At 41.9% G+C, this 26,006-nt stretch overlaps 1 protein-coding gene across 14 annotated transcripts in view; it reads right to left on the bottom strand.

Annotated features, from left to right (window-relative positions):
• The window catches only part of DOCK10 (dedicator of cytokinesis 10), a 215,165-nt gene that overhangs the window by 74,676 nt on the left and 114,483 nt on the right, over positions 1-26,006 (bottom strand). For all 14 annotated transcript variants that reach the window (XM_082221655.1, XM_082221651.1, XM_082221660.1 and 11 more), the window contains 11 exons: positions 21,324-21,406; positions 16,808-16,880; positions 16,404-16,526; positions 15,880-16,014; positions 9,935-10,118; positions 8,292-8,377; positions 6,591-6,674; positions 5,659-5,814; positions 1,335-1,553; positions 951-1,073; positions 261-343 (listed from right to left, as the gene is read on the bottom strand). In XM_082221655.1, coding sequence (XP_082077781.1) covers positions 261-343; positions 951-1,073; positions 1,335-1,553; positions 5,659-5,814; positions 6,591-6,674; positions 8,292-8,377; positions 9,935-10,118; positions 15,880-16,014; positions 16,404-16,526; positions 16,808-16,880; positions 21,324-21,406 — 1,349 coding nt within the window. The remainder of the gene's footprint in view (positions 1-260; positions 344-950; positions 1,074-1,334; positions 1,554-5,658; positions 5,815-6,590; positions 6,675-8,291; positions 8,378-9,934; positions 10,119-15,879; positions 16,015-16,403; positions 16,527-16,807; positions 16,881-21,323; positions 21,407-26,006) is intronic.

The following is a 26,006-nucleotide window of genomic DNA, read 5'->3' as shown; positions in this document are numbered from 1 at the left end:
CCTACCCAAAAACACAAATGAGTCACCCATTTAGCTTCACAGCTGAGTGGGGATTTGAACTCTGCTCTCTGCTCTTCTAGTCCAACCCTCTAACCACTACCCTACACTGGCTCTCTTCATTTGCTTGCCCTGGATAACTATACCAATTCATAGTCCTCTATATAGGGGTAGTGCTGCTGTTGTGCCTTGCCAGTTCCTTTCGCAGCCTCTGTTGGTATGATCAATCACTGAAAATGACATTTACAAAGGCAGCTACGTACCGTACAGACCAGGCAAAGGGCATCCGGTATTTCCCCAACTTGCTGCAGAATTGCTTGTTGGATTTTAACACTCTCTGGGCCCACTAGGGGGAAAAACACACAAATTAATAATTCCTATAAAGAAAACTATCTGAAATCCCATAAACATACTGTAAATGTTACCCTGCTGGATGATCACTAGAAGTTTTAATTATTCACAAGGAAAGAGTGACACGAAAGCTGCACATTTCAAGCACTTGTTGATTCCTCCAACCAATGGTCTGCCATAAAATTGGAGGACGCTCATTTGTCCATTGGGCCCAACCCACTTGCCAGTGCAGGACAAGACAGAGCGAGAGCATCTTCAAGAAGTGGCTGTCTATCCCCCTGCTTGAAGGCCTCCAGAGAAGGGCAGCCTGCCACCGCTCTAAGTAACTGGTACCATTATGTTGGTTTCATCAATGGACCTAGTTGAGTTATGGGTGGGGAGGGATTTGTAACCATCAATACCATAGCCCAGCAGGTTCAATTACTTAGCTATCAGCTACTCAGACAATGGGAGTACTCAGGCAATGAGAAGCAGATCGTTCATAGAACTGAAAATCCACTGTGGTCCTATAGATTGCTAAAGCAAGTTCTGAGGAGGTTTCTCAGTAGTGTTCGACTTGACCCCTGGGTTGCGAAAGGCATTCCATCTTTCGATCACATTACCTTGTTAGAGTCTGGATTCCTTATGTAAGGTTCTGCGCTGGTGGCAATATTTCCCATGAGCACCTTTTCAATCTTTGCCACCAAAACTATTTCAGAATGAGGGTTACTTATGGAGAAAACAGCCTGTGGAGACAAGAGGTGAAATTCACTAAGACAGAAGAAGTCCCAATATGTGAGAGAAACATTTAAATAACTAAAGGCTCCCATGAGCCAAGCACAGCTCTTGACTGAAAGGGCAGCGACTATTATACTACTGAGCCTAGCAAGTCACGCTGAGAGCCTTTTCAGCTAAAGAGCAGAAAAAAGGTATAAATAAATAACTATAATTTTCTGCTTTAACAAGTCAAAAGCAAATGCCTGTGGAACTAGTGAAGTTTTGGGTACCTGTTTTGGGTACTTCAGCCATTCTTCTGGAAACCCCTTGACCTGTGGTTCCTCGTCTTTGGTGCCAGCAGACTCAATAGTACCATTTTCCAATGAGGGTGAAGGACCTGACATCATCTGTCTAACCAGAGTATGGTTTAGATCCACGTGAAAATCAGCAGAGAGCTTCCTGCTGTCCCGTATATCAAAAAGAGCCACACTCACAAAGAATGGCTCAATCTGGAGGCAAAGAGCAGGAACGAAAAGTGAAAAATCAGAATAATAGCAGGCTAAAGCTGCAAGGTTGACAGTGCAATCCTATGCACTGTAACTCAGATTAAGTGGTATAAGGCAGTGTTCCCCAACCTTGGGCCTCCAGCTGTTTCCCATCATCCTTGACCACTGGTCTTGCTAGCGATGAATGATGGGAGTTGTAGTCCAAAAACAGCTGGAGGCCCAAGGTTGGGGAACACTGGTATAAGGGACTGAGAAGCAGCAAGAAGTGACTTCAACTCTCACCATGAAGGAGAATTGGCCCCATTCATCTCTGAGAAAGAGCCATAGCTTAGTGACAGAACTTCTGCTTTGCACTAGAAGACTCTCAGGTTCAATCCCTGGCATTGCCAGGCAGCGGTGGAGCAAGCCGACTGGGTGCCTGGGGCGGCACGTGTGCCTTGCACCCAGGGCTGGAGCCAGCTGCCCGCGGGGTGGGGACAGCCGGAGCGGGACGCTCTGCGGGGTCTCAAAAGAGTCTGCTTGCTTCCTTACACTCAGTCACCCTACAGCTGAGGGGGAGGTGGTGGGCGGACCGTTTGGGGCAGGCTGGAGCTTGCGGGCGCCCAAGCCACCACGTCATTCCCAAGAGTGGATCGACATTTTGTCACCCCCCTCGGTGGTGACACCTGGGGTGACCCGCTCCTACCGCACCTCCTTCCTCCGCCCCTGTCGCCAGGCAGGCCAGGGAATGCTCCCTGTCTGAAACCCTGGAAAGCCACTGCCAGTCTCACAATACTGAACTAGACGATTGGAGACAGTATTAGGAAGTTTCCTCTGTTCAGTTCAGGCAACTTCTTTCCAGAGGAGTATATATAGGTTTGAAGCCCTACACTGCAATTATATACATGCTTATATGGATCATTGTACACAATGTAGGGCTGCCATGCATCCGGAATTTCCTGGACATAGTCCGAATTCGTCTGTTGGAAAAAAAACCTTCTTTTGTGGGGGGAGATTTTGCCAAAAAAATCTCAACAACTTTTGTGCCCGGATTTTCACTTTGTGAAATATGGCAACCCTAACTCTATGGGACTTACTTTTGAGTAGGCATGGACAGAATTGCATTGTTAATCAGCTTAACAAGCAACGTTTTTGCTGATTAATGCACCGGGGTAAGTTTTAATTGGGAAGGCCAAGTTTTGTTTTGTTTGAGACTGCATTGGGTCTGTAACTGATAAAAGTAACTAAAAAGAAAATGCTTATTATGGTGTTTTCCTCTAAATTTTTAAAGAGTTGGATTAGGTTTAGCCAGTAAATGAAATCTGGTTTACATTTGAACTAGGAATCCTTGTTTCAAGCTAACACTGGTCAGTTTTAACAAGGCAACTTCAAACAAAAAATTATGAAGCTGGCATATTGAAGGAACCAGACTCTGAAACCCGAGTTCCTGGCTTGAATGTAACGCTAAGCTCAGATTTTTTAAAACTGGAAAGAAACCTGGCAGTCCTCCTGGTCACAGAGGATGGGGAGAGGAGTGTGAAAGCCCACATTTCATTCATGCTCAGTGAGATTCATCCACATAGCACTAAACCATGGTTATGTGCGACCCAAGCAAATGTGTGCATTTTCCTTTTAAATTAGTTTGGCTGTTGTTTGTTCGAAGATATGCTTTCAGCTAGGTTTATAAAATGTGTTTCTATCAATTTCTGCAATTTCTATCGACCTGTCCCAACCCACTGACTAAGACTTCGTATGTTAGTTGCTTGCTCTTCACTTTTTGGAAATCCTGCATTAGCAAATAAATAAAATAAAAGCAATTATGCACTCGTCCCATTCTCACTACAGCTATGATTTTGCCAGCATTTTCATCCTGCCAAAAAAGTATTGACTGGCATGTGCAAAATAAATACTGCTGATGTCATCTGCTAATGAAAGAAATCAATGTCTTCTCCAAAAACCACAGAAATTGCATTGTCAGAACCTAACTGACACAGTCCCTTCAACCTGCCCTCTGTAACATAGACACTGGCAAAAATCTGATCCTCCTGAACTGGTATTTTGGAATTTATTCCAAGGCAGCTTTTATTTAGTTCCTAATTTCAACAGATACATTATATTTTGGACTTCTGCAATAGTTATTTTTTATTTTGTCATTTTGATGTAAAAATTAGAAACAGTTTTCTGGAGAAATGTTAAATTGGATCCAGTATAAGCTGGTCATGTTTAAGTTCCATTGAAAGTTGTAGCAAACTTGTCCCGTTGTTTTCAATAGGAGTAAAGCATGACTAGCTGAGCTGGAGTTCAATCCATGGGCTGCAATTCTGCATTCTATACCATGTGCAGTGAGATGAGTTCTATTTCAGCTTATAGACTGCTCCAAGGTCCCTCATCAGACAGCAGACACTGATCTTTGCTGCCAAGGCCCCATGCCCCGAATTACATTACATAAAAGTGAATAGGTAAAGACACACAAACTCATTTGTTTGTATAAGGTTTGATCTAAAGCCTGATGCAGCCAGCTTTTGTACTGATTAAGGTCAGGTAGTTGCAAGCCCCTATTAAGATGGATATTAAAATGAAAAAGAGGCTTAGCATCATCTTTTTATTTCTTTATCTTAAATCTAGAAGGAAACTGTGTTTCAAAAATATGTGTACATTCAGTGTTGTTTATATAAACTGATTTATATAAGATCACCACTCTTTATACATAAATAACAGCAAAATAAAAATGCAGACTAAAACCTGCTGTTTTTACCAAATCCCCATGAAAAGCAACAGGCTTCAGAAGGGATTTGAGTCACTCTCTTGAGGAAACAAAGCAGTGGCTTCATTCACACGCAACACTGGCCATAAACCATGGCTACAGAAACTTCCCCCCTGCAACGCAGTTCAACGTCTCTGCTTTGCTACTCCTTTCTTAGAGCAGGGAAACGAACCACACAGCACATCTGGCTTAGTATTATGTGGGAACCAGCGCTCATGGGTTGTTTCTCCCCAACAGGGCCAGCAAAAGACATTACATAGCCTGAGACTGGCACAGCTATCCTTTTCTGCCTCCCTACCACTTCCTCTTTCCTCTCTCATTGCCGCCACCATCTCCTCCCTCGCTCCTGCTCCATATTCCTCTTCTGGCCTGATCAGCCACAGGTGCTTCTACCTTCACTCTGAGGAAAGAGTGTGGGGGTGGGGAGTCCTCCCCCAGAGCAAGGCATTGTGGGTAAGGTCACCAAAAGATGGCCTGGCACTTTAAAGTACAGCTCAAAAATGCATTCACAAATTTCCTTTGTTCTTTGTTCTGAAGATTTGTTCTTCGCTTTCAGCTCATGGTTTGTTTATTCATTTATATGTATTTATTGCATTTATATCGCACCTTTTCTCCAAGAAGCTCAAGGTGGCGAACGTGGTTCTGCCACTCCTCATTTAGTCCCTACAAGACCCCTGTGAGGTGGGTTGTGCTGAGAGTCAGTGGCTGGCCCAACATTACCAAGTAAGCTTCATGGCTAAGGGGGGATTTGAACCCTGGTCTCCCAGGTACCAGCATTACCCTCTAACCATTAGTACTTGTTTGCAAGTGATGTTAAGACAGCAATTCCATTGTTTGTTTCTCCTGTCCAGGAAGGGAAGAGCAAAGTGCAGACTGCTTGAACTGTGTGTACCACCATGCAGCTCATGGAGAGACCAATGTCCCTATGCTTTACTGGCCAATATTTCTCCTGACCATGGCCAGTGTCTTGATATAAGCCCCCCCTACCTCTGCTGATAAGGGACGTGGCTGGCGCTGTGGGTTAAACCACAGAGCCTAGGACTTGCCGATCAGAAGGTCGGCAGTTCGAATCCCCGCGACGGCGTGAGCTCCCGTTGCTCGGTCCCTGCTCCTGCCAACCTAGCAGTTCAAAAGCACGTCAAAGTGCAAGTAGATAAATAGGTACCGCTCTGGCGGGAAGGTAAACAGCATTTCCGTGCACTACTCTGGCTCACTTAGTCATGCTGGCCACATGACCTAGAAGCTGTATGCCGGCTCCCTCGGGAAAATAAAGCGAGATGAGCGTCGCAACCCCAGAGTAGGTCACGACTGGACCAAATGGTCAGGGGTCCCTTTACCTTTACTTTACCTCTGCTTAAGACTTACATTGGTGACTGGGTCACTTTCATTATCAGAAACACAGGCCTGAAGATTCAGATTAAGGGATTTGCATGTTATCATGATTCGCTTGGCATCCTTTTCCTGAAAAGGCTTGAGCAATGAATCTGCTGCTGGGAATTCCTTTCTTTGAGGATTCAAGGCCTGGAATAAAGACACAGGGATAATTAGCTGATTGAAGTTAGTGTACAGAATTCATAGGGAAAACAGACTTTTCTGGAAAATAGTTGTAAGATCAGAGATCCAGTGACAGACAGCATAAAATTCATTTCTTTACAAGCCAGTTTTTGAAGAAAGACAGTATGTGGGACACTCCTGATAGTTCCAATGCCCTCATAATTGTGATGAATGGTGGCCCTGGAGGGAGTTTTCTCTGTGGCAGCCCTTAAATTGTGATTGATTGAGTTTACTTCTATGCCATTTTCCCACAATGAGCTGTGGCCAAAGCAGTTTACAGCAAAGATTCAAAACATTGAAATACAGAGCATTAGAAATACATGCAAATATACAAAATACAGAGCAGCGTCAGTAAACTGTGGAACTCCCTCCACACAGAGCTGCATTTAGCATTTTCATTACACAGCTTCCATTGTATGTTGATTATAAGCCTCTTTAGTCTGACCCTGGACATTTAAGGTATTTTTTTTTGTAGAATCCACCCTTTCCACTTTGTTTAATTTATACTCTGCAGCTTTTGCTTAGAATTGTTTTAACTTGTCTTTATTATTGTATATAAACTGTTCTACTTTTTTTTAATTGTACGCTTGTATTACTGTAATCTGCCCTTGGACCTTACAAAGCAATAATAAATAATAAAGGCAAAACATTGAGAATGACACAGCTGTCTCCCCAATGGACATGCTGGTCACTTTTAGCTTTCTCTCACCTAACAATATAAAACAACAAAGAATAATACTTACAGCAATATCAGGATCTAGGGAGAATAGATTCAACCTATCCATATTTCGAGATGCTCTGACAGTTTCTTCTGTTTCTGTGAGGTACTGCAACAACAACAACATCCTCTTATGCTACAGGTAAACATCATATTAGCTCAAATTGCTTCATAGAATCATAGAATCATAGAGTTGGAAGAGACCACAAGGGCCATCGAGTCCAACCCCCTGCCAAGCAGGAAACACCATCAGAGCACTCCTGACATATGGTCAGGAGTTCATGTCAGGGGTTCAAATTTGACCCACAAAGCTATTTTCCTCCTCCCTGCAACACACACACACACACACACACACACACACGTATTCAAATTTATAATTTGTGTCTCTTTGTTTCTGGCATTTCTCCCTCTTTTTGAATGTTAGCCTCCAAACCAAACCCAGGTGGGAAATCTACATTTAATCTGGGGCAGAATCTCTAAAACATTCAAGAATATCACCTTGCTGTAATTCAGATAATCCTGTCTTATTTTGAGTAATTCATTTAACTTAATTATTGACCATGTTTAATTTCATCCAACAGTGTTGTTTGTAATTAAAATACATACTTGCTGTAGCAAATTATTTCAGATGCACCAGTACAACATTATAAATTATAATTATAAATTTGCCAGCAGCAAAGTAGCAAACACCAAGCTGAAAATCCATAAACAGGAAGTGGCAAGGCAACTCTTCAAAATCTGACACTATGTATGCAAATTGTTGTAAGAGAGTCAAATTTACATTCACGTGCTCTGATTTGGAAAAACCTCAAGCTGTTTGGATAAATATTTTCCAAACCAGTTTTTCCCCCTTTAATTGTAAACTCACTTTAACCATGAAGCCTAAATGATTTCAGTTTTGTTTCCTGCCATCTACAAGATCCTTGTTGTTAACAATGAAAAAATATCATGAAGCACCAGTATTAATGTGGCAGCATGTACTGTGAAGAAAATTTAACAGGTGCATTCTGCTATGCCTCATATTTCTCCCAGTACTATTAAAAAAGTTTACAACTGAGGTTAACCACATAAATGGCTCCATAGCAGCTAAGATGCCTTTAGAATGGCATGTGGACAAAGTCATCTGTCACAATGTCTCCAACAAGCCAAATCTCCACCCATTTTGCACCCGGTACTATACTAAAATGAGACATCTTTAGATGGCAGCTGTTCCCAGCAAAACCTATTCTCTCCTATCAAAAAAGGTTAGATTTGGAGGAGCAATTTTACTAAATGGTTGAATTTACTTCAACAAGGCCTAATGATGGAGACCAACTTGGATGCTTTGAAAGGGGATTAGACAGATTTATAGTCAAGATGGCTAGTTTCTACCTCCACTATCACAGCCATCATATCTCTGAATGCCAGCTGGGAATTACAAGTAAGGAGAATGTTGTTGCACTCAGGTCCTGCTATTGGGGTTTCCAGAGACATCTGGTTAGCCACTGTGAGAAAAGGATGCTGGACTAAATGGCACTTAGGCCTGATGCAGCAGGACTTTTCTTATGTGCTTATCCTGATGAGGAGAGTTGACTGGTCCTAGGCTGGTTTGCAAGGCTGGAGCTGCATGGTGCATCTTGCCACTAGAGCAGGACACTCTGGACCACAGATATGAATGCTTAGCTTTGGCACATGCAAAAAACAGAAGTTATTATTATTATTATTTTTAACAATGGTAGTCTCTTACTTTTGAAAAATCTGGATGCAGGCTGTTCTCTGCAGAATCCGTTTCCTCTTGCGGACAATCATAGTTCATTGACATGTCTTCCAAATCTTAAAAAACGAAAAGCACAACTGAAGAGTCAGAATCAGAAAAATCTTTATTTGCAACAGCCACCAGCCATAGCAATACAATAAAATGTACTGAAGATAGAGGTAAAAACATAACTATAGAAAATAGATTTTGGGGGTTTTCACATCAACAATCCAATAATAGATCTTATTCTAATTGCCTCCACTAAAAACCTTGCAGTTTTTGCTGTCACCGGATCATCTTGATCTGCTAAAAGAAAGAACACAGTAGCAATGGTTGAGCGACCCGACATGGGCAACAATAGAGGGGTAATAACCTCCTCAAATCTTTATAAAGTGTGCAAGCCACAAGCACATGAGCCACTGACTCAATACTGCCATCTCCACAGGGACATAACCATTTTTCCAGAAGAATATTTCGAAACCGACCCTCAAGTACAGCCAAAGGCAGTTTATTCAATCTTGCGAAAGTGAAAGTGCGTCTGTATTTTGGAATTGTTAAATTTTGCAAACAGAGTGCCAGCGTGTCAAAATGACTAAGTGGAAAATAATCATACCATGGACAAAAAATTCCTTATTGTGGCCAGATTATTCTGTCGCTTGATATCATATAGGAGCTGCCTAATTAACAACTGAAGATTAATTTCTCCCAAATTCTTTAATGATGAAATCTGTGATATGATACAGGAGCTCTGCATATGCAGGGGCTCTCCTGCTTCCTTTTATAAGTTGCCCTCTGCCCATCGAATGGCAGGGTAGGGGGAAAGAGCAGGACAACTCTACGTGCCTATCAGTGATATACTTCTACTAGCGCTACAACTTCTAGCTACACAACATAATTTCCCCTTCCTCTCCATTCCCCATGCACCTCCTATATCTGCCCTAGATTTACTTCTAGTCTTCCAGAGCAGTTTTTAGGAGGGTGTTTAGGGAGAGGAGAGGAAGTTCTGTTGTGCAGCCAGAAGTCCTTGAGCCAGCAGAGGTACATTATTAGATACTGCCCACTGTCTATCTAGAAAGAAAACCATTAGAGAAACATTTTTAACAACCTTTTCATCAATACCAATTAGCCAAGGACTGCCACTCTCAACACAAAACCTCTTTAGCAACGGAACATCTCTGTGGCTGTCAAGTAACTATCTTCTGCTGCAATGTGTCAAAGGAAAGTTGCGATTCTCTTGTGGAATTATGACTCACATGTAGAGCCCACCACAGGATATGCCCTGTGGTTGAAGGAAGGCTTAATAAGAGCATAGGCTCTTCCACTGCGTCTCCTTTGATGTAAATGCATTTTGAATCATAGGGCAGGTCTCACTATATAAGGTCTCCCAAACCTTTAACAATGTGATTGGTTTGTGGCTTCCTGCCCCAATATATAAATTAGATGGAAACGAAGTGATAGAAATGCATTTGCTAATACCCTGTATGTGCTGGTTTATACCATGTTGTTCCGAAGGACACTACAGGGAGCAGTACACCTAGAAAAACTTTTAAAACAACCAACACTATGCAACAGGGATTCCGAACAATTAATGCTTCAACAGATCTATGCAAATTATTAAAGGCATTCCCTGTTACCAAATTTCAGATCTGTGATGTCTGCGCTCTTCCTCTCTTGAATGGACCCTTCTGGATTTATCTGCAGGATCTTGTTGAGAGTGAAAATCCATTCATCCATATCTTGCTCATTTTCAGCTGCCAGCACAAAGTATGTCAAGTCATTCATTTTCAGCTCAAAGGCATGTTTTCGAAGCCTGTTATTCTATTGGATCAAGATATTTATAAGAAGCAGGGAGGAAGCAATGGGAAAAAAGCATTAAACTATAATGACAAAGCCTATATTGAACAAATAGAACAAGAAGTAGCATCTGTAAGTTGCAGATACAAATGTTCTCCTTAGGCGGGTAATTGGGAATCAATAGTGGTAGAAGCAATGGAAGGTTTCTGTACCTCCTATACCTCAAACAACAGAAAAAGCATAGGATAATGCCTTATTCTGAGTCAGACCAACCGCCCATCATAGGTCAGTGTTGTTTACACCGACTGGCAGCAGTTCTCCTAGGGATTGCTCTACCACTGAGCTACAGCCTTGCTAAGTCTTAGGTATTTAAAGTTTCAGTCTATTTCCATCAGGACTATCCCTGAACAGATGCTTTGCAATTTGATCCAATAATGTCTCCCAGTTCCACTCAGTTCATTTGGGCTTGCTATCAAGTAACTGTATGTGGGACCACAAACCTAGTTGCTTATAATAGTAAGGTTGAAAGTTGTCCACAGCTGATAATGCTCAGAAAGTTTGCACAAGGCAGTTGTATACCAATATTTTTATATGGTGCTCTAATGCTCTCTATGCTGGCCTCTTCATACTATCTATGCTTTTTGGGCCACCAGAGTGATGGACATTGCTACTTGTTTGTATAAAACTGAATTAGTCAGGCTCATATGGAAGAGCTGACTATAAGACCCCCCCCCAAAGCAAGTCACTCTGTAATAACTGCCAGGTCATTGCTTGAAATGGCTATTGATTAGCACTTTAAAGCAGACGTAGTCAACACGATGCCCTTCAGATGTTTCAGACTACAACTCCCATCAGCTACAGCTTTCATGGCCAATGGTTGAGGGTGATGGAAATTGTTGTCCACAACATCTGGTGAGCACTGCATTGGCTATCCTTGCTTTAAAGAGGAGACTGGATTGATATTCAATAATTGCAGACAGGCTAAACTGTATTCAGAAAGGTGCTGGGAACAACACCCCCACATCCCACGCAAGCATTTTCTCAAAATGCAAAGTAATGTTCAGAACAGAAAATAACGTTAATAGAAAAAAGAGACAGTGTATTCCAATGGAAGCCAAGCAAAATAAATGGATTGAAATGCATTGAAATATAAAAGCCAGCTAGTGTTTTACATGGCTACTGGTACTGCATGGCCTTTGATCTCTGTCTGCTGACTTAATTGAATTCCTTATAAACGACTTCTTTATAGCATTCCATAACATGCAAATACTTTCTCTCCCAAGAAACACATACAAAGGGGGAGCCCTCTCTTTTAATCTGCACTCAAATTATTCTTTCCTTGCATCTCATTCAATTCTTAAAGAACAAGAAAGCATCCTGGAAGATGTGACTTTCTTGGAAGATTAAAAATCTGCCAAGGATTTAACTATAGACTGAATCCTCTGTTTATTAAGAAGATGCAAATGAACTGCCTTGATGAAAGCAAGGAACAAATGTCATTTAATTTGAATGTTTTCTATACTGGCACTTCACCTTTTCTGCAAAGTCATTCAAATTAGATGACAAAACGTTATCGAGTTTCTTTTTTTTATAGCAAAAATCATTTTCACATGCTGAGTACTTAAACATACCAGACAACAGGAATTCAATATGTATTTATAAGATGTGCTTCAAAGTTTTGGCAAGCCTACAAGGTTCTGTGCAAAAGCTTCTTTTTCATATCTACAGCCAAATATTTCCTTCTGTGGCAAAGTTAATATAACGTGTGCCGTCCCCCTCCCCCTTTGATTCTTTACTGCTCCTACTACTGGATAAATTGGCTTTATACTTTAGTATCTCCCACATTTAACTTAAAGTTCAACATTATGGTCTACCTAAAGAATGTCACAAACACCACATCATATAGGTTGAGATAGATATTCCAGGCTCAGCCCAGATTATGTCTAATGTCTACTGGAACTATCCAGCTCTTAAAAGATCACAGAGTGGTTTGTGAAGTAATTCACATTTAGAGTTTATTTAGGTTTTAACTTTCCAACAGCTATTTTATGTTACACAGACCCAGGCCTATGTATTAATCCACATATAACACCCCCCCCCAAAAAAAATCACATATACCAGAGAAAGTAGAAGATCAAAACAACTATGAATACAGTACTTCTAATGGACTGGATATATTGAGTTTCCATGATGTGAAATACTTTATTTCACACCAAACAGCTGAACAGCCAAGAGCAAACATAGAGAACTAGAAAGTTGGGAGGCTGCACTACAACATGTGGTGCCTGCAAGTTTTCACCAATAGGAAAAATAGCACCAGGAGGGCAATTTAAGTCTGAGAAAGTGGTATGGAGAAATACTTTCTGTCCCAGGATTGCTATCCCAATCTGATCTGAATCCCACCCTCATCACTGGCTATGTGACACAATTAACTAATTGCCCCTAGCCTCCAGTCAAGGTTCAACAGACAATACACACGTACTTAACTAAAGTAAACGTTGCTGAATATCTGGGCACAGGTCTCCAGGTATCTTTGTTGAGTTCTGAGAAAGCTCTGGCTTCCAGAACAACAAACGTTCTAGAGGTTCTGATTTAGAGGTTGCAAATGGCAGGTCTGTTCGTTCACATTTCTTGTCCAACAATACTTTGTTCTCTGCATCAACTCATTTTTATCTCTGATAATACCACCTGATAAGTGGCAGGGGAAACAAATAATCTTTTCCAAAGCTTGGAATTAACATTTCCAAATGTTCCACGTATGTGACTAATAATAATAATAATAATAATAATAATAATAATAATAATATTTATTTATATCCCGCCCTCCCCAGCCGAAGCCGGGCTCAGGGCGGCTAACAACAATAAAACAGTACAAAAGTACAGTATAAACAACACTCTAAAATCATTCATTATAAAATTAATTATAAGGATCTAGACTAGCCATGCTGGAAAGGGTTGATGTGAGCTGGAGTCCAACCATGTATGGAAGGATACAGGCTCCCCATTCCTGGTCAACTTACCAAACAAAAGCTAGCCAGGATTCAACAGGATAAAGCAAACTTTGAATAACTATGTTACCATAATTGTATTTCAAAGGGTGGGGGGTAGACTCTGCAACATTAACTAAAATACAAGAATGCTGAGATATTCCTGTATGTGGAAAAAATGGGATTTTGTTCCCAGGTAAGGGATGTAGGGAACATGTGGCCCTCTAGATGTTGTTAAACTACAACTCCCACAATCCCTGGCAATTAGTCTTGCTGGCAGGGGCTGATGGGAGATGGAGTTCAACAACATCCAGAGAGGGCTGCAGGTTCCCTATCTCTACCTTAAAATAATGTGCTTCAGTTTGCTCCTTTTGAATATATGGGATAAGTAATGTAATGTGTTATTTAAAGGCACTGTAGAAAAACAACTATGACTAACATTCAGCATGCTAGGCTACCAGCCTTCTCTAACAAGTTCCATCTTTTTCAGCAAATAGATTTATGTAACTCTGTCTTGGTTTTGAATTGATGAAATTACAAAAAGCAGGTAGGATAAAACATTTGTATTATACGGCAGAAGAAACACACTCTGTATTTTGCATGGTTGAAATATATGAATGGATGCTACAACTAAGTTAGATGTTGCTCTGTGTTGGAGGCGCTGTGGTCAGTCAGAGAGTATTTGTATCTCCTTTTTGAGGCATACTTCCTCTGTTCAGTAAAGACGATAAATATAGTACAGCTGTAAAACTTGAGTATTCGCCAGGAAGTCTGGTTGAGCAACCACAGCTACACAGCAAAGTGCCTTAAGAAAACCTCAAGAACCCAAAGAAAACATATTTGTAGCAACCAAAGCAGTCATAAGGATAAGTGCTATGAATCAGGACCCTAAAAGTTAGGCCATTCTTTCAAGAGGAAGAGGGGTCTTTCATGGCTCACGTGGAACTCCATGTGTGAATCAGTATTATCTCAAACGCCCAAGAACTACTAGATCAGGATGATTCACTCTCTTGCTTCCAAGTTGGCAAGCGCATGACACCACCAGAAAACATCTGGTGCAATTTAAGTTAGCTCTACTTTGTCCATTCAACAAAATGTAGCAAAAAAGTTCATCATTAAATGTATTGGCATTTCTTCTTCTTCTTCTTCTTCTTTTTCTTTTAAAGCAATTAATTATTCGGGTTACTCAGTCATCCGATTTGATAACTACATTAAGGAGATGTTCTGTGAATGATATCCGGTGTGAGTCACACTTGGAATATGACTTAGGTAATTTAATTCTATTGATTTTGAGGGCTCTACTCTGAGTATGACTTATGGAGCAATCTAAATGCCTGAGCAGTAGTGGTAAAGCCTAACAGAGTGGTGCAGCTGCCACCACGTCCACAGACCTGCCACTCATGCTGGTTGGGGGAGGCTGGCACAGCAAAGAGGCCCAGTTCAGGCCCAATGCTTTCAAATGATGGTGATAAGACTGGTTCAGGGTTCAGCGGATATATGCCCTTCTCGGTCTGCCTCCTCTCTGTCTCCCAAAATGCCTCATTTCAGGGATTTTCATTGGCCAATGCCAACAGTAGTTTCATGTGTCAGCCTGATAGACTGGGAATTTGGACTGAAATCTTAGTCAACACATACACGCTCTCTCTATGTATATAGATATTGTACATGCATACAAACTTACACAGTAGTTTCACGATTACCTGTATTTCAACCTGCATTTATTAGCCTATATACCAATAACAAACTCATCCGCTAGGCACTGATCCATATACAGTATAATCAAAATGGTGGCATTCATGCTCAAGACATGTGCGTGATCAACAGGTCTGCGAGGGGCCTCAAGGTATTTATGTATTTGAAATATTTATATCTTACTTTTTAACTGAATGACCCTCAGGTCAATTACAATGGGTTATCATAATACGCACTCAAAGAAGTAGTGGCAATATGTGGTCGTGTGTAGCCACAGAGCCACTATCCTGGCATTGGCATCAATGCTATTTACCTGGATAGGACTAAGGTGGGACAGCAGTGAAGTCAGAGCTACCATACTACAGCCCTGTCAATGTACGCAGTGGAGAGGCCAGCACTGGGAGAGTGGCCCTGTGGCTTTGTACCACTACTGTACACAAAGCCACACCACCCAGCACCCTTTGAGCAATGAATGGGGTCACAGAATGCTTCCTTTCAGCTCCGCAGTCTAAGTCAACTGACAGTAGAAGCCAAGTGGCAGGAAGGAGGAAGCAAATTCTACCCCCGCCCAGCTGTTGCTTTGCTGGCTGATGCATGGGCTCAGCTTTGTCTCCCCTGGTGTTATTTTGCAGGTATGCAAAAGCACAAAAAGGCTTTAGGGGGTGGGGGTAACTTATCAGTGGAAGGGAAAAGCCCAAAGAGCCCAGTGAAGACTGAGGATGCTTAGTGGTCAAAGAGCACTAAGTGTCTGCTTTAGTGCAAGAAATGGAAAACCGGAGGGATATTTTGGAAAACTGCATGGTTGAGTGGAAACCTGAACAGGAGCACTTCACAGTGCAACATTCTGTTGCAGGTCACTCTTGCCTTTCAGTTAGACTGAAAGAAGGGTGCCATGGAAGCTGTGAGCAGATGATGCAACCACCTTCTCTGCACAATGGTTTTATATTGTTTTGATGCTGCTTTTATTGGAGCAATTGCCGATTTTCAGAATGTGCTTAAACAGCCTCAGAAGGATGGTTTAAGTGGGACATACGTTATGGAAACACATACATATTCCGGTACATTTGTATATAGCTTATATTTGAAAACCCAGCAAAATGGCTTACCTGCACAACCCCCGTACAGGAATCCAAAAAGATGCAGCCTTTGGGTTCCTTTGATATCTTTTCATCTTTGTAGAAGTTCATTATGTATGAGTTGTCTGACAACTGTGTCAGCTGGAAGTAGCGCTTTTTGAATGACTAGGTGAAAACAAACAAACCAAGATTGGACGTACTGCAAATTGTTTCTGAAAGGTGTTTTATTCAGAGAATTTTTTTTAAGTGTAGCACTACTGATAAATATTTCAAGTATATGTTTTTGGTAGACAATGGCAACATCCACTTTGTTATCACTTATAGTGCAATTTATGCATTTCTACTCAGAAGTAAGCCCTGCTGAATTCAATAAGGACTCACTCCAAGGTAATGTGAGAATAGCATTGCAGCCCAAATGCACTTTCATTGATTCTATTTTGAGACAAAGAACTAAATGAAAACGGAAAGCATAAATGCAATGATCGTGGGAGACAGAGAAGGGAGAGGATGGATAGATAATAACCAAAACAATGAAGACGTGGTATTTTCCTTACCCGAACCATAATGCTGTTGTTTACTGTGCTGTTAAAATTCCCTTTATAAAGCCAGCCCGATTTGAAAACTCCTGTATTTCCTCCTCCTCCACCTCCTTTTGAAGATGAGTGGGATGTTGTATCCTGGGCAAAACACATGGTTAATATTCCTTTGACTTGTTGATTTCCCTTCCCTCCCCCCCTTATTTTTTTGCAAGTTGAAAACATCAAGCCATACTATGTGATTTAATACCTTCTTTCTATTAAACAAAACAATTTCCACTTCCTTTTTAAGTATATGTTTTTCTTTTTTGAGCAAGCAATGACCAACAAAGTTTGTTTCTATTAAGTTTACATGAGAATAAGGAAAACACCAAGATACTCAGCACTGAGGAGGGAAATGCTGGTGGGGCGGGTGTGCTTACTTCGTCCTTGTCAACATCTTCATGATCAATTTCAAAGGAATGTGAAGGGAGTTTATCTGGTCTGCATTCGTGCCTAAGGAAAAGCAAATGGATTAATTTTCATCTTCATGAAATATAATGGAGTATTCCCTTTAAAAGAGGGGGAGGGGCTGCTAATGCAGTCAGTCAGACCTCTTATTTCTCCATCGTTTAAAAATATAGTGGTAAGAAGTGGATGGGTAAGGCATCGAGGAGCTTGGGAGCATTGGGTTGGCTCTGCCATTGCTCCTACATGCAGCGGCGAAGCAAGCCAATCAGGCGCCTGGGGCGGCTCACGTGCCCTGCACCCAGGGGCGGGGCGAACTGGGGCAGGATGCTCCTCGGGGCCTCCGAGGAGTCTGCCTGCCTCCTCCCACTCAGCTGCCCTACAGCTGAGGGGCAGGTGGTGGGCTGACCGTTTAGGGCAACACAGAGCTTGCAGGCACCCAAGCCACAGTGTCACTCCCAGGAGAGATGTGTGGCTCGGGCTCACTGCAGGCCCCATGGTGAGTGCCCGCCCCCACCACACACCCCTTCCTCCGCTCCTGCCTACATGGTGCAAAGCTCCCCATTGTCTTGCCCTTCCCCCCCCTTGATGACCAGCAGTGATATACAGCATTGGGAAGCCTGGAAAGCAATGCAACCCCACTAATGCCAACCTGCCAACTGCTACTACTTGATTGTGATCTCCTGGTACTAAAAGGGTGATTTCATGGCTATTCTAAAAGTGTCTAATAAACACTGGGACTTGTCCATGCTTAACTCCCTTATAAAAACTACTATTGTATTTTATTTAAAACAAGTTCAATGAAATCAACAAGAATACAACATGCACATTAACTGGAGATGTATTTTTTTTAATACAACCAGAAAAGGCTTAGACAAGCATGTATTGTAAATTTTAAACAGGTACCAAAAGCACATTCCAGTTGGCACCTGTCTCATTTCAGAAGAGAGACAACTCCCCAAACTGGGCACCACCTCAGGCAAGACCCTACTTCCCAGTTGCCACAAGATGAACTTCAACAGACCATGGCACAACTGAGGGGGGGGGGCTTAACTAAAGATCTTATTGAACAGACAGGGCTATCTACTTGTTTATTTAATGAGTTGCTTCCCAGGAAACTTCCCAAAGTGATTAGCAATAAAAAACAACAACATGAAAACTAAAAACAATTTCAGATCCCATTCAGAGAGACAGTGGGGTAAGAATCTCCATTTAAAAGAAAAAGAAGGACTTTGAAAGGTGCTGAGATGTGTCTATCATATAGGTCCTAGGAGGGGTTCAAATGGTGCCCCCACACTGAAGACCCAATTCCTATATCACATTGAATCTCTTAATATATATATATATATTATATGAGATGAGATTATATGTATCAGCAGCTTTTTGGCTTGAGAGCAGTACATGTGAAAAGGATCTAGGAGTCTTGGTTGACCATAAACTTGACATGAGCCAACAGTGTGACGCGGCAGCTAAAAAAGCCAATGCAATTCTGGGCTGCATCAATAGGAGTATAGCATCTAGATCAAGGGAAGTAATAGTGCCACTGTATTCTGCTCTGGTCAGACCTCACCTAGAGTACTGTGTCCAGTTCTGGGCACCACAATTCAAGAAGGACACTGACAAACTGGAACGTGTCCAGAGGAGGGCAACCAAAATGGTCAAAGGCCTGGAAACGATGCCTTATGAGGAACGGCTAAGGGAGCTGGGCATGTTTAGCCTGGAGAAGAGGAGGTTAAGGGGTGATATGATAGCCATGTTCAAATATATAAAAGGATGTCACATAGAGGAGGGAGAAAGGTTGTTTTCTGCTGCTCCAGAGAAGCGGACACGGAGCAATGGCTCCAAACTACAAGAAAGAAGATTCCACCTAAACATTAGGAAGAACTTCCTGACAGTAAGAGCTGTTCGACAGTGGAATTTGCTGCCAAGGAGTGTGGTGGAGTCTCCTACTTTGGAGGTCTTTAAGCAGAGGCTTGACAACCATATGTCAGGAGTGCTCTGATGGTGTTTCCTGCTTGGCAGGGGGTTGGACTCGATGGCCCTTGTGGTCTCTTCCAACTCTATGATTCTATGATTCTATGATTCCTGCAGAACACACCAATCAGCTGGGTAAATAATAGGTGACACAATCTTTTAGATATCTCAGTCTCAAGTTGCATAGGGCTTTGTATTCCTGTACCAACAACTTAGCTAACTAGTAGCCTGTGTTTCTGGTCTATATCAAAGAATAGTGTATATTTTTGCTTTTCAACAACAGCCTACATCAGTGGTGCCCAAACTTTTTTCAAAGAGGGCCAGATTTGATCAAGTGGAGGGCCTTGAGGGCTGACCAAAGGACCAACCAAAGTTCTTGACCTTTTTTTAGGATTGAAGTTGCTGGGGATTTTTTAGAATTTTACCCCAGGGAATAAACTGCCACAGGGGCAGTTAAACCGACTGCCAGGCCAGATTAGGCCCCCAAAACGGACTTTGGACATGCCTGGACTACATCTTCTTAAAGAAGAAATCAGATGCTCACGAAAAATCTATACTAGCTGCTAAATACACAGGATGAGGCATATTACACATTTTAAATGCTTCCCTGTCATCTTCACAATTTAAGGACAAAAAGACTGTCCCAAAGTCAGCTTTTTTGTCTCCAGATGATTATATGCCCACTTGTGCAGATTTTTTTGTATTCCCCCTGCCAAATGTTTCCTGCTATTGAAAAAAATTGCTTTTGAGTGCAGTTGACTCCTTCACCAATCTATGTGCTCTGTGAGTGTCCAAAACAGCCAGTTAACACAACATGCCTTGAGGGAAGGAAACAATTGAATCTTCCCAGTGCAGCGCTTCGAGCTTTCAGTCATGCTGGCAGCATAGTATCACTGCCCAGTTCTAATTCATGTGGTTCTCAGTACAAAATCCAAAGACAAGGTTCTGATTAGCATTGAAAAATAAAAGCTCTATGAGCTATTTTGGGTCTGGTGAAAAATAACTTGCTGGGAGGAAGGCACTTAAATAAAAGCTGATTTAAAACAAAAACAATCTCCTCACCAAACTTCTAAGTTTCTACAATATAATGGAAGTCAGGATGGGGTGAAACACAAGGTGTCCAGTGAAAGGCCAACCCGTTTACTCCCAAGTTGTTATTAAGATGGAAGGGACAGGAGAGATGTAGAAGGGCAGCTGAGAAAGTGATGCCTCAAAGTGCTGGGCCTTCTGAATCTGCCATGCAGCTCTATGGGCTATCCTTGTCATCAGTGGGCCAGATCAAATGGTGTCCCTGTCATACAGGCTTGACAAGTACAGGAAGCCATGAGTGAGTTCTTCACTTAGATCTACTCCCAGGATGTTTTAAGAGGACAGGGAGAAATAACCGCTTCTAAAAGTGCACATTTCCTTCCCCCCTTTCAGCTAACTAGATTATTGCATGCAAACATCCTTATGGGCTTAAGCTATCTTCCGGTTAATGTGGTCAGGAATGATTTGGGTTTTTTGTTTTTTGTTTGTTTTTGGTAGGATCAGAGGGGGAAATCCAGTTGGTTACCCTCTGCTGTCCAAAGGCATCAATAAGCAGAATGGGGAGGAAGGCAATTTTCCGGGATTCCTCATCCTCCTTTCCAACCCCTTAAATCTGCCCCAAAGAGGCCCAGACCCTTCATAGCTGATTTGTGGGGGCAGGGGCATGCAGAGATGGGGAGGAATGATTGAAAATTGTCTCCCTTCATGATGATGTATGTCCTGTTTTAAATATTGTGTAATATTGATTTTAATATTAATGCTGTGTTTTAATTGTTGCAATTCACCCCGGGACCTTAGGGTTAGCAACATCATCATCAACAACAAGATATTAGTCCCTGAGTTTCATGTGTAAACCAGGGTGGAATTCAATGTGGTGTTGCGCTAAAATGAACATTCCATCAGCGCAAGCATTCCAGCTTGTCAGGCAAAACTATTCCCCTCCTCCCCACTATGCTGTTCTGTAGTTTCTGCTGACGTTCCCCCGCAAGCTTCTGAGGGTGGCAGAAATTTAAAAAGCGCCCTTCCTGCTGATCTTAACACCCAAGAGCAATTAGCTTAGATGTCCAAACTGCTCTTACAACTTGAGAGGGTTAAGAACGACATTATGTTTCCAGATAAATATCAATTATATAAGAATTCATGGGAGTATGACTTGCCCAAAGACACCTGAGTTGAAGAAACTTTAAGTCAAGGACACCCAGGCTCTATGCTTACATTCTTACTCACAACAGTACACCGATTTTGAAATCCAGTCCAGTGTCCATCAAGCGCTGCTGTTGCCCAACATTCCATGGAGATTAATTACGTGATATGAATTCATTATGACTGAACTAAATGGCAGCCATAGCAGGAAATGTTGTGTATACAGTGTCCGAGGATAACTTACCAGAAGCTAGGGGCAGTTCCATAGCATAAACCTAGACACTGACATATAATTATTAAAAATAACATTAAAGCAGCAGGAAAAAAATATAGAGAGTCTCTTACCTTGGTAATTGTCTAAAATCTCCTGAGTACTGCTCATATCTGTAGTTTACAATGTGCCATTGGGAACTGTAATATTTACAAGCCTAAAAAAAAATTGAGAAAGGAACAGTTACATCAAGCAGATTTAGTGGTGGTGGGGATTGATAATTCATATACAGAAAAAAATGCAGATCACCCTTGTGGATGCACTCCCACATGTACAAAAAGTTATGCATGTCCAAGAAATATACCTAGTACACACACTGGTCCCTGCATCCCAAATGTACCACCAAATGTTTGGTGCTATTATCACTGTTGCAGCAATAAGCTGTTGGAGGGAAGACCACTTCCAGGCACTCATATTTGCCATTCCCACACACTCCCAACAGCTGATTTATTCTCTTGGAGACAACAGCTGTAGGTAAGAAAACCCTTGTGCACAAGATCTCTTAGATCTGTGCCTTGGAGAAGAAACATTCAGTCGTTGTAATCCTCCATGATTAAGTCACACAATGAAATCAGCAGGGCTAAGTGTGAGTAAATGGGTGAGGAGAACCTTGTAGGAAAGTACGCAACAGGCCTTTTAGGGGTTTTCCCTCCTGAAAAGCAGCCCTTTCCTTCAATATTGTATGGAGAGTGCTGTTTATTCCCCCAAATGTAATTTCACTACCCTTGCAAGCTCACCAGTCCTAATCTTTTCCATTTTTCCTCCTCCCTGTTTTTTCCTAATATTCCTTATGGTGCATGCAATCCCTGTTCCAGTGGAATCAGTGGCAAGACGCCAATCAAGTTAATGATTGCACCCTCTGTGCAATTAATTATATCTCAACTGTCTTTTCTTCTTCTTCTTAAGCAGAACTACTTATTTTTCCTCCACACAACTCATATTTTCCAAACCATGATTTGGCTTTGTTGCTCATCTTGGACTCATTCGTTAGCACAGTGAGGTATCTTTCAATATGTGTGTGATTCTCTCTGTGTGTGTACCCATAGTTCATCACATATCCCTCAAGGAGGATCCCTCACTGTCAAGAGAAGTGGAACATTAAACCTGTAAACTGTGTTGACAGCAGCAGACAGTTTTGTCTTCACACTAAAAAAACATTTCCCAGTATATTATTCTAATATTATGACAAATTTGCTAAGGAATAAAAACTTCATAGGAACTTCATCAAGAAGTAAACAACAAAGAGAATGGACTTGATTAAATCCTGTCTTGAGAATTAGGGTTAAAGCTTTGTGGCAGGATTTAATAATTGTACAGTGCCTTAAGAGCACTACAACATTGTCTAATCAAGTTGCAAGTGTGCCCAGTAGCAAGTTGATTTATGCACTGCTGTGTCAGCTGAGCTGCCTTGGCTCTTTGTCCTGTGCTTGTGCCACAACATAGCTGTAGAAATAATTCTTAGATGAGAACTAGGAAATAAAAAATAAAAAGGACCACACATGCTGCTCTTCAAATTAAATCTGTGCTTTTACTCTGATTCAAGTGCCCAGGGCAGGAGTCCTAGAAACATCGAGTTTATTTGATTACCAGTCCTACCACAGGTACAGAATGACCTTGAGTTAGGTTGCAATCCAATGCTTATCTTAATGGAGCAATGAGGCCATCTCTTCAACAGCAGCCCTGCTGTGCAGACCAGCATTTTGCTAGGGCAATGGTGGAAGCAGTGGCGGAGCTTTATGCTCCGGCACCAGGGAGTGGAGAGCAGACGGGTGCAGGGGTGGCATGTGTCCTGGGGGTGTGGCATGCTGCCTGTGGGGGGCAGCTGCAATGGCACCCTGCTGGGATTGCACTGCCAGGGGCGGTGTGCTCCCCCGCACTCCTCTTCCTCCGCCAGTGGGTGGAAGGCGTGCAGACAAATTGCTGCACTAGCCTAGAATCTGGGGGCTTCCCATTGGCTGCCAATGGTGGGAATCCACCTATCCACATGTTTGGCAAGTGGAACAGGGAGCCCCAAACCAGCAGAGTGATGCTAGTGGAAGCTGGCAGGGCTGAATGGAGGGACACCTCCAGCAAATCCATCCCATTGCCCCCAAAATGGCACAAAATGATTTCAGGGTCAGTCACTCTATCCCAGCTTTGACTGTCTGTTTGCAAAAGTCTAATAGAAATAACCTCCAATGTACAACTGCTGCAAGGAGCAACAAAATAAAAGCTGTGAAGAACAGTCTCAGTGTGATGAGGAGCACATTTATTTATTTTCTCCCAGTCATATCCTGCCTTTCTTCCATCATGGAATCCAAGGCAAATCCCATATTGTTCCCAAGAAGTCACCCATCCAGGTGCGGACCAGCTCAGACCTGCCTAGCTTTTGCAAGGTAGCAGTCCCATGTGCCTGCAGACATAAATTATTATATTGCTAACTAGCATATATGATAGATGATAGATAGATAGATAGATAGATAGATAGATAGATAGATAATGATGATGATGATAGATGATAGATAGATAGATAGATAGATAGATAGATAGATAGATAGCGATAGATAACCAACCCAGCATATCTTTCCCACAAAATTAGAGGCAATGGGTTGTGTATCTGGACAAAGTTAATTAAACCTGATGTCACCAAAGACTTAAATTAAATCTCATTGATTTAAATGGAAACAACATACAACCAACTTATGTCTAGATTTGACCTAATGCGAGTTCTGCAGGTGGACAAGAACATTCCTTAAAGGGAGTGAAAGGCGGGATATCAAATCCAAACTCTCTTCTTCTTCTTCTTCCTAGCTCTGTCCCCCCCCCCCCCGTAGTTTAGGTTTTTCTGAAAGAAAGCTGGTAAACATCTGGTCCATGATAAGTGTATATTTGATTAGAAGCAATGTGTACACACTGCTATATGAGCCAGTGAAAAAGCCCTTTCAGTGAGTTGGATAAGGATCAGAAAAGATCCCACACTTCATTCATTTTGTGGCTGGCACATGGACAAAAACTGCATTCTTAAGAAAGGGCCAGTCTTCTTCTTTTCCACTGGCATTTCTCTTACTAGTCATTATACATGGGGGGAATGCAATAGTTATGCATGCATTGGAAGATCAACAGAGCATTAATTCTCAATAATATGCCATATTCACTCGAGCAATTGTAAATAGATACGGAGTTGACACATACAACTAACCACAGTTCTTGGACCTACAGTTTAATACAAAAGGGTTGCTTTTCTTCATAGAGATCAATACATATAACGTAAATAGAACAAAAAGCACATTCAAATAACTGTAAAAGACTAGCTTAAAGCTGCAAAGCTAGTTATATGAAGAACTGTATCATTTTTGGACAGCAGTGTACCACAGATGAGCACATGCTAGACGGGGCCCCTGCAAAGTTCAGATGATGTTCCAACAAGCTACTTCCTGCCAGACCACCCATCTATAAACTGGGCAGAGCCACATCTAAAAATGAGGAAAAAAATATTATTTCTTAGTAGGATCATGCCAGACTTGGATGACAAGTCTTTAAAAATGTGCTGACGATATGATGTTTTTCCTTGATACCATTATGGCATGTGTCAGCCAGGAAGGTTAGACTGGGATAAGAATAGGAATCTAGAAGATCCTACAAATGAAAGCTGGAAACATTTCTTGAATATACTCAGGTTAGACTCAGTTCCTCTTTCTTGACAACATGTGAGAGAAAGGGGATGTTACAGTGCCCTATTTGACCCCTGTAATAAGCATGGGAAAAAGACAAAAGAATAATTAATATAATTTAACCAAGATGGGTGTGGCATTTCACGAACTTCCTCTGCACAGCAAAGTTTGTGAAAGTGAAAACAAATCAAATATTATTCTAGCCAAGGTCCATGGCAAACCTGCAGCAATTGTACCAATAAAACAAAACAGATCTATAATATGAGCCAACATCCATGATTTAAGAGAGAGGTTAACAGAGACAAGCGGCCAGTTGATGCAAGTTATATCATATAGCATTCTAAATATTGTTCATAATTAGCATGCAGAATAAATATCTGTAACATTTATTCTGCATGTAAAACCATTATATACTATTTTGTATTTCCAGGATTTTAAAAAGTGAATGTATAGGAAAATGTGTCTCCACAGAACCTGAGGTTAAATTCCAGGAAGTCTGTCCTGTGGGTATCATCTGTTAGCAGGGCATACCACTTTGTGGATCTGTTATATTTGGGGAAACAATATTTTCAATATCTTATTAATCATTCCACCAGGTACCTCAACTATATGGGCTGGAATAAAGGAATCCTTACATCAGCTTCCCAGAGCCTTCTATAACCTCCCAGAGCCTTCTACAAGATTAAAACTCTCACCCCACGCCAGTTATTGGCCATGTTGTCTTAGGCTGATTAGCGTTTTGGTCCAAAGTATCTGAGATGCATCAGGTTGGGGAAGGCTGTCCTTCATTTCTGAGTGACCTTTATTACTGCTGATGGTAACAAAGCACATCCTTATTCTGAACCTTAGCAATACTTTCAGTCTCAGCCAGTGGCGTAGCGTGGGTTGTCAGCACCTGGGGCAAGGCAAGTAATTTGCGCCCCCAACCTGCGAGTGCAAGCGCCCCCCCAGATGTTGTGCCCGGTGCGTCTGGCCCCCCTGCACCCCCCACGCTACGCCACTGGTCTCAGCAGAGGAAAGAAAAGCCTGGGTGCTACTAAATACTTTGTGCTGAGGTTTTCGTTTACTTGCTATATATAGACTTGGAAATGGAAAGTGGAACAGTTT

This window comes from Podarcis vaucheri (genome assembly GCF_965113315.1).
Source record: "Podarcis vaucheri genome assembly, chromosome: 5".
NCBI lineage: Eukaryota > Metazoa > Chordata > Lepidosauria > Squamata > Lacertidae > Podarcis > Podarcis vaucheri.
Note: the sequence above shows the minus strand (reverse complement) of the source record. Positions and strands in the feature narration are given on the sequence as shown.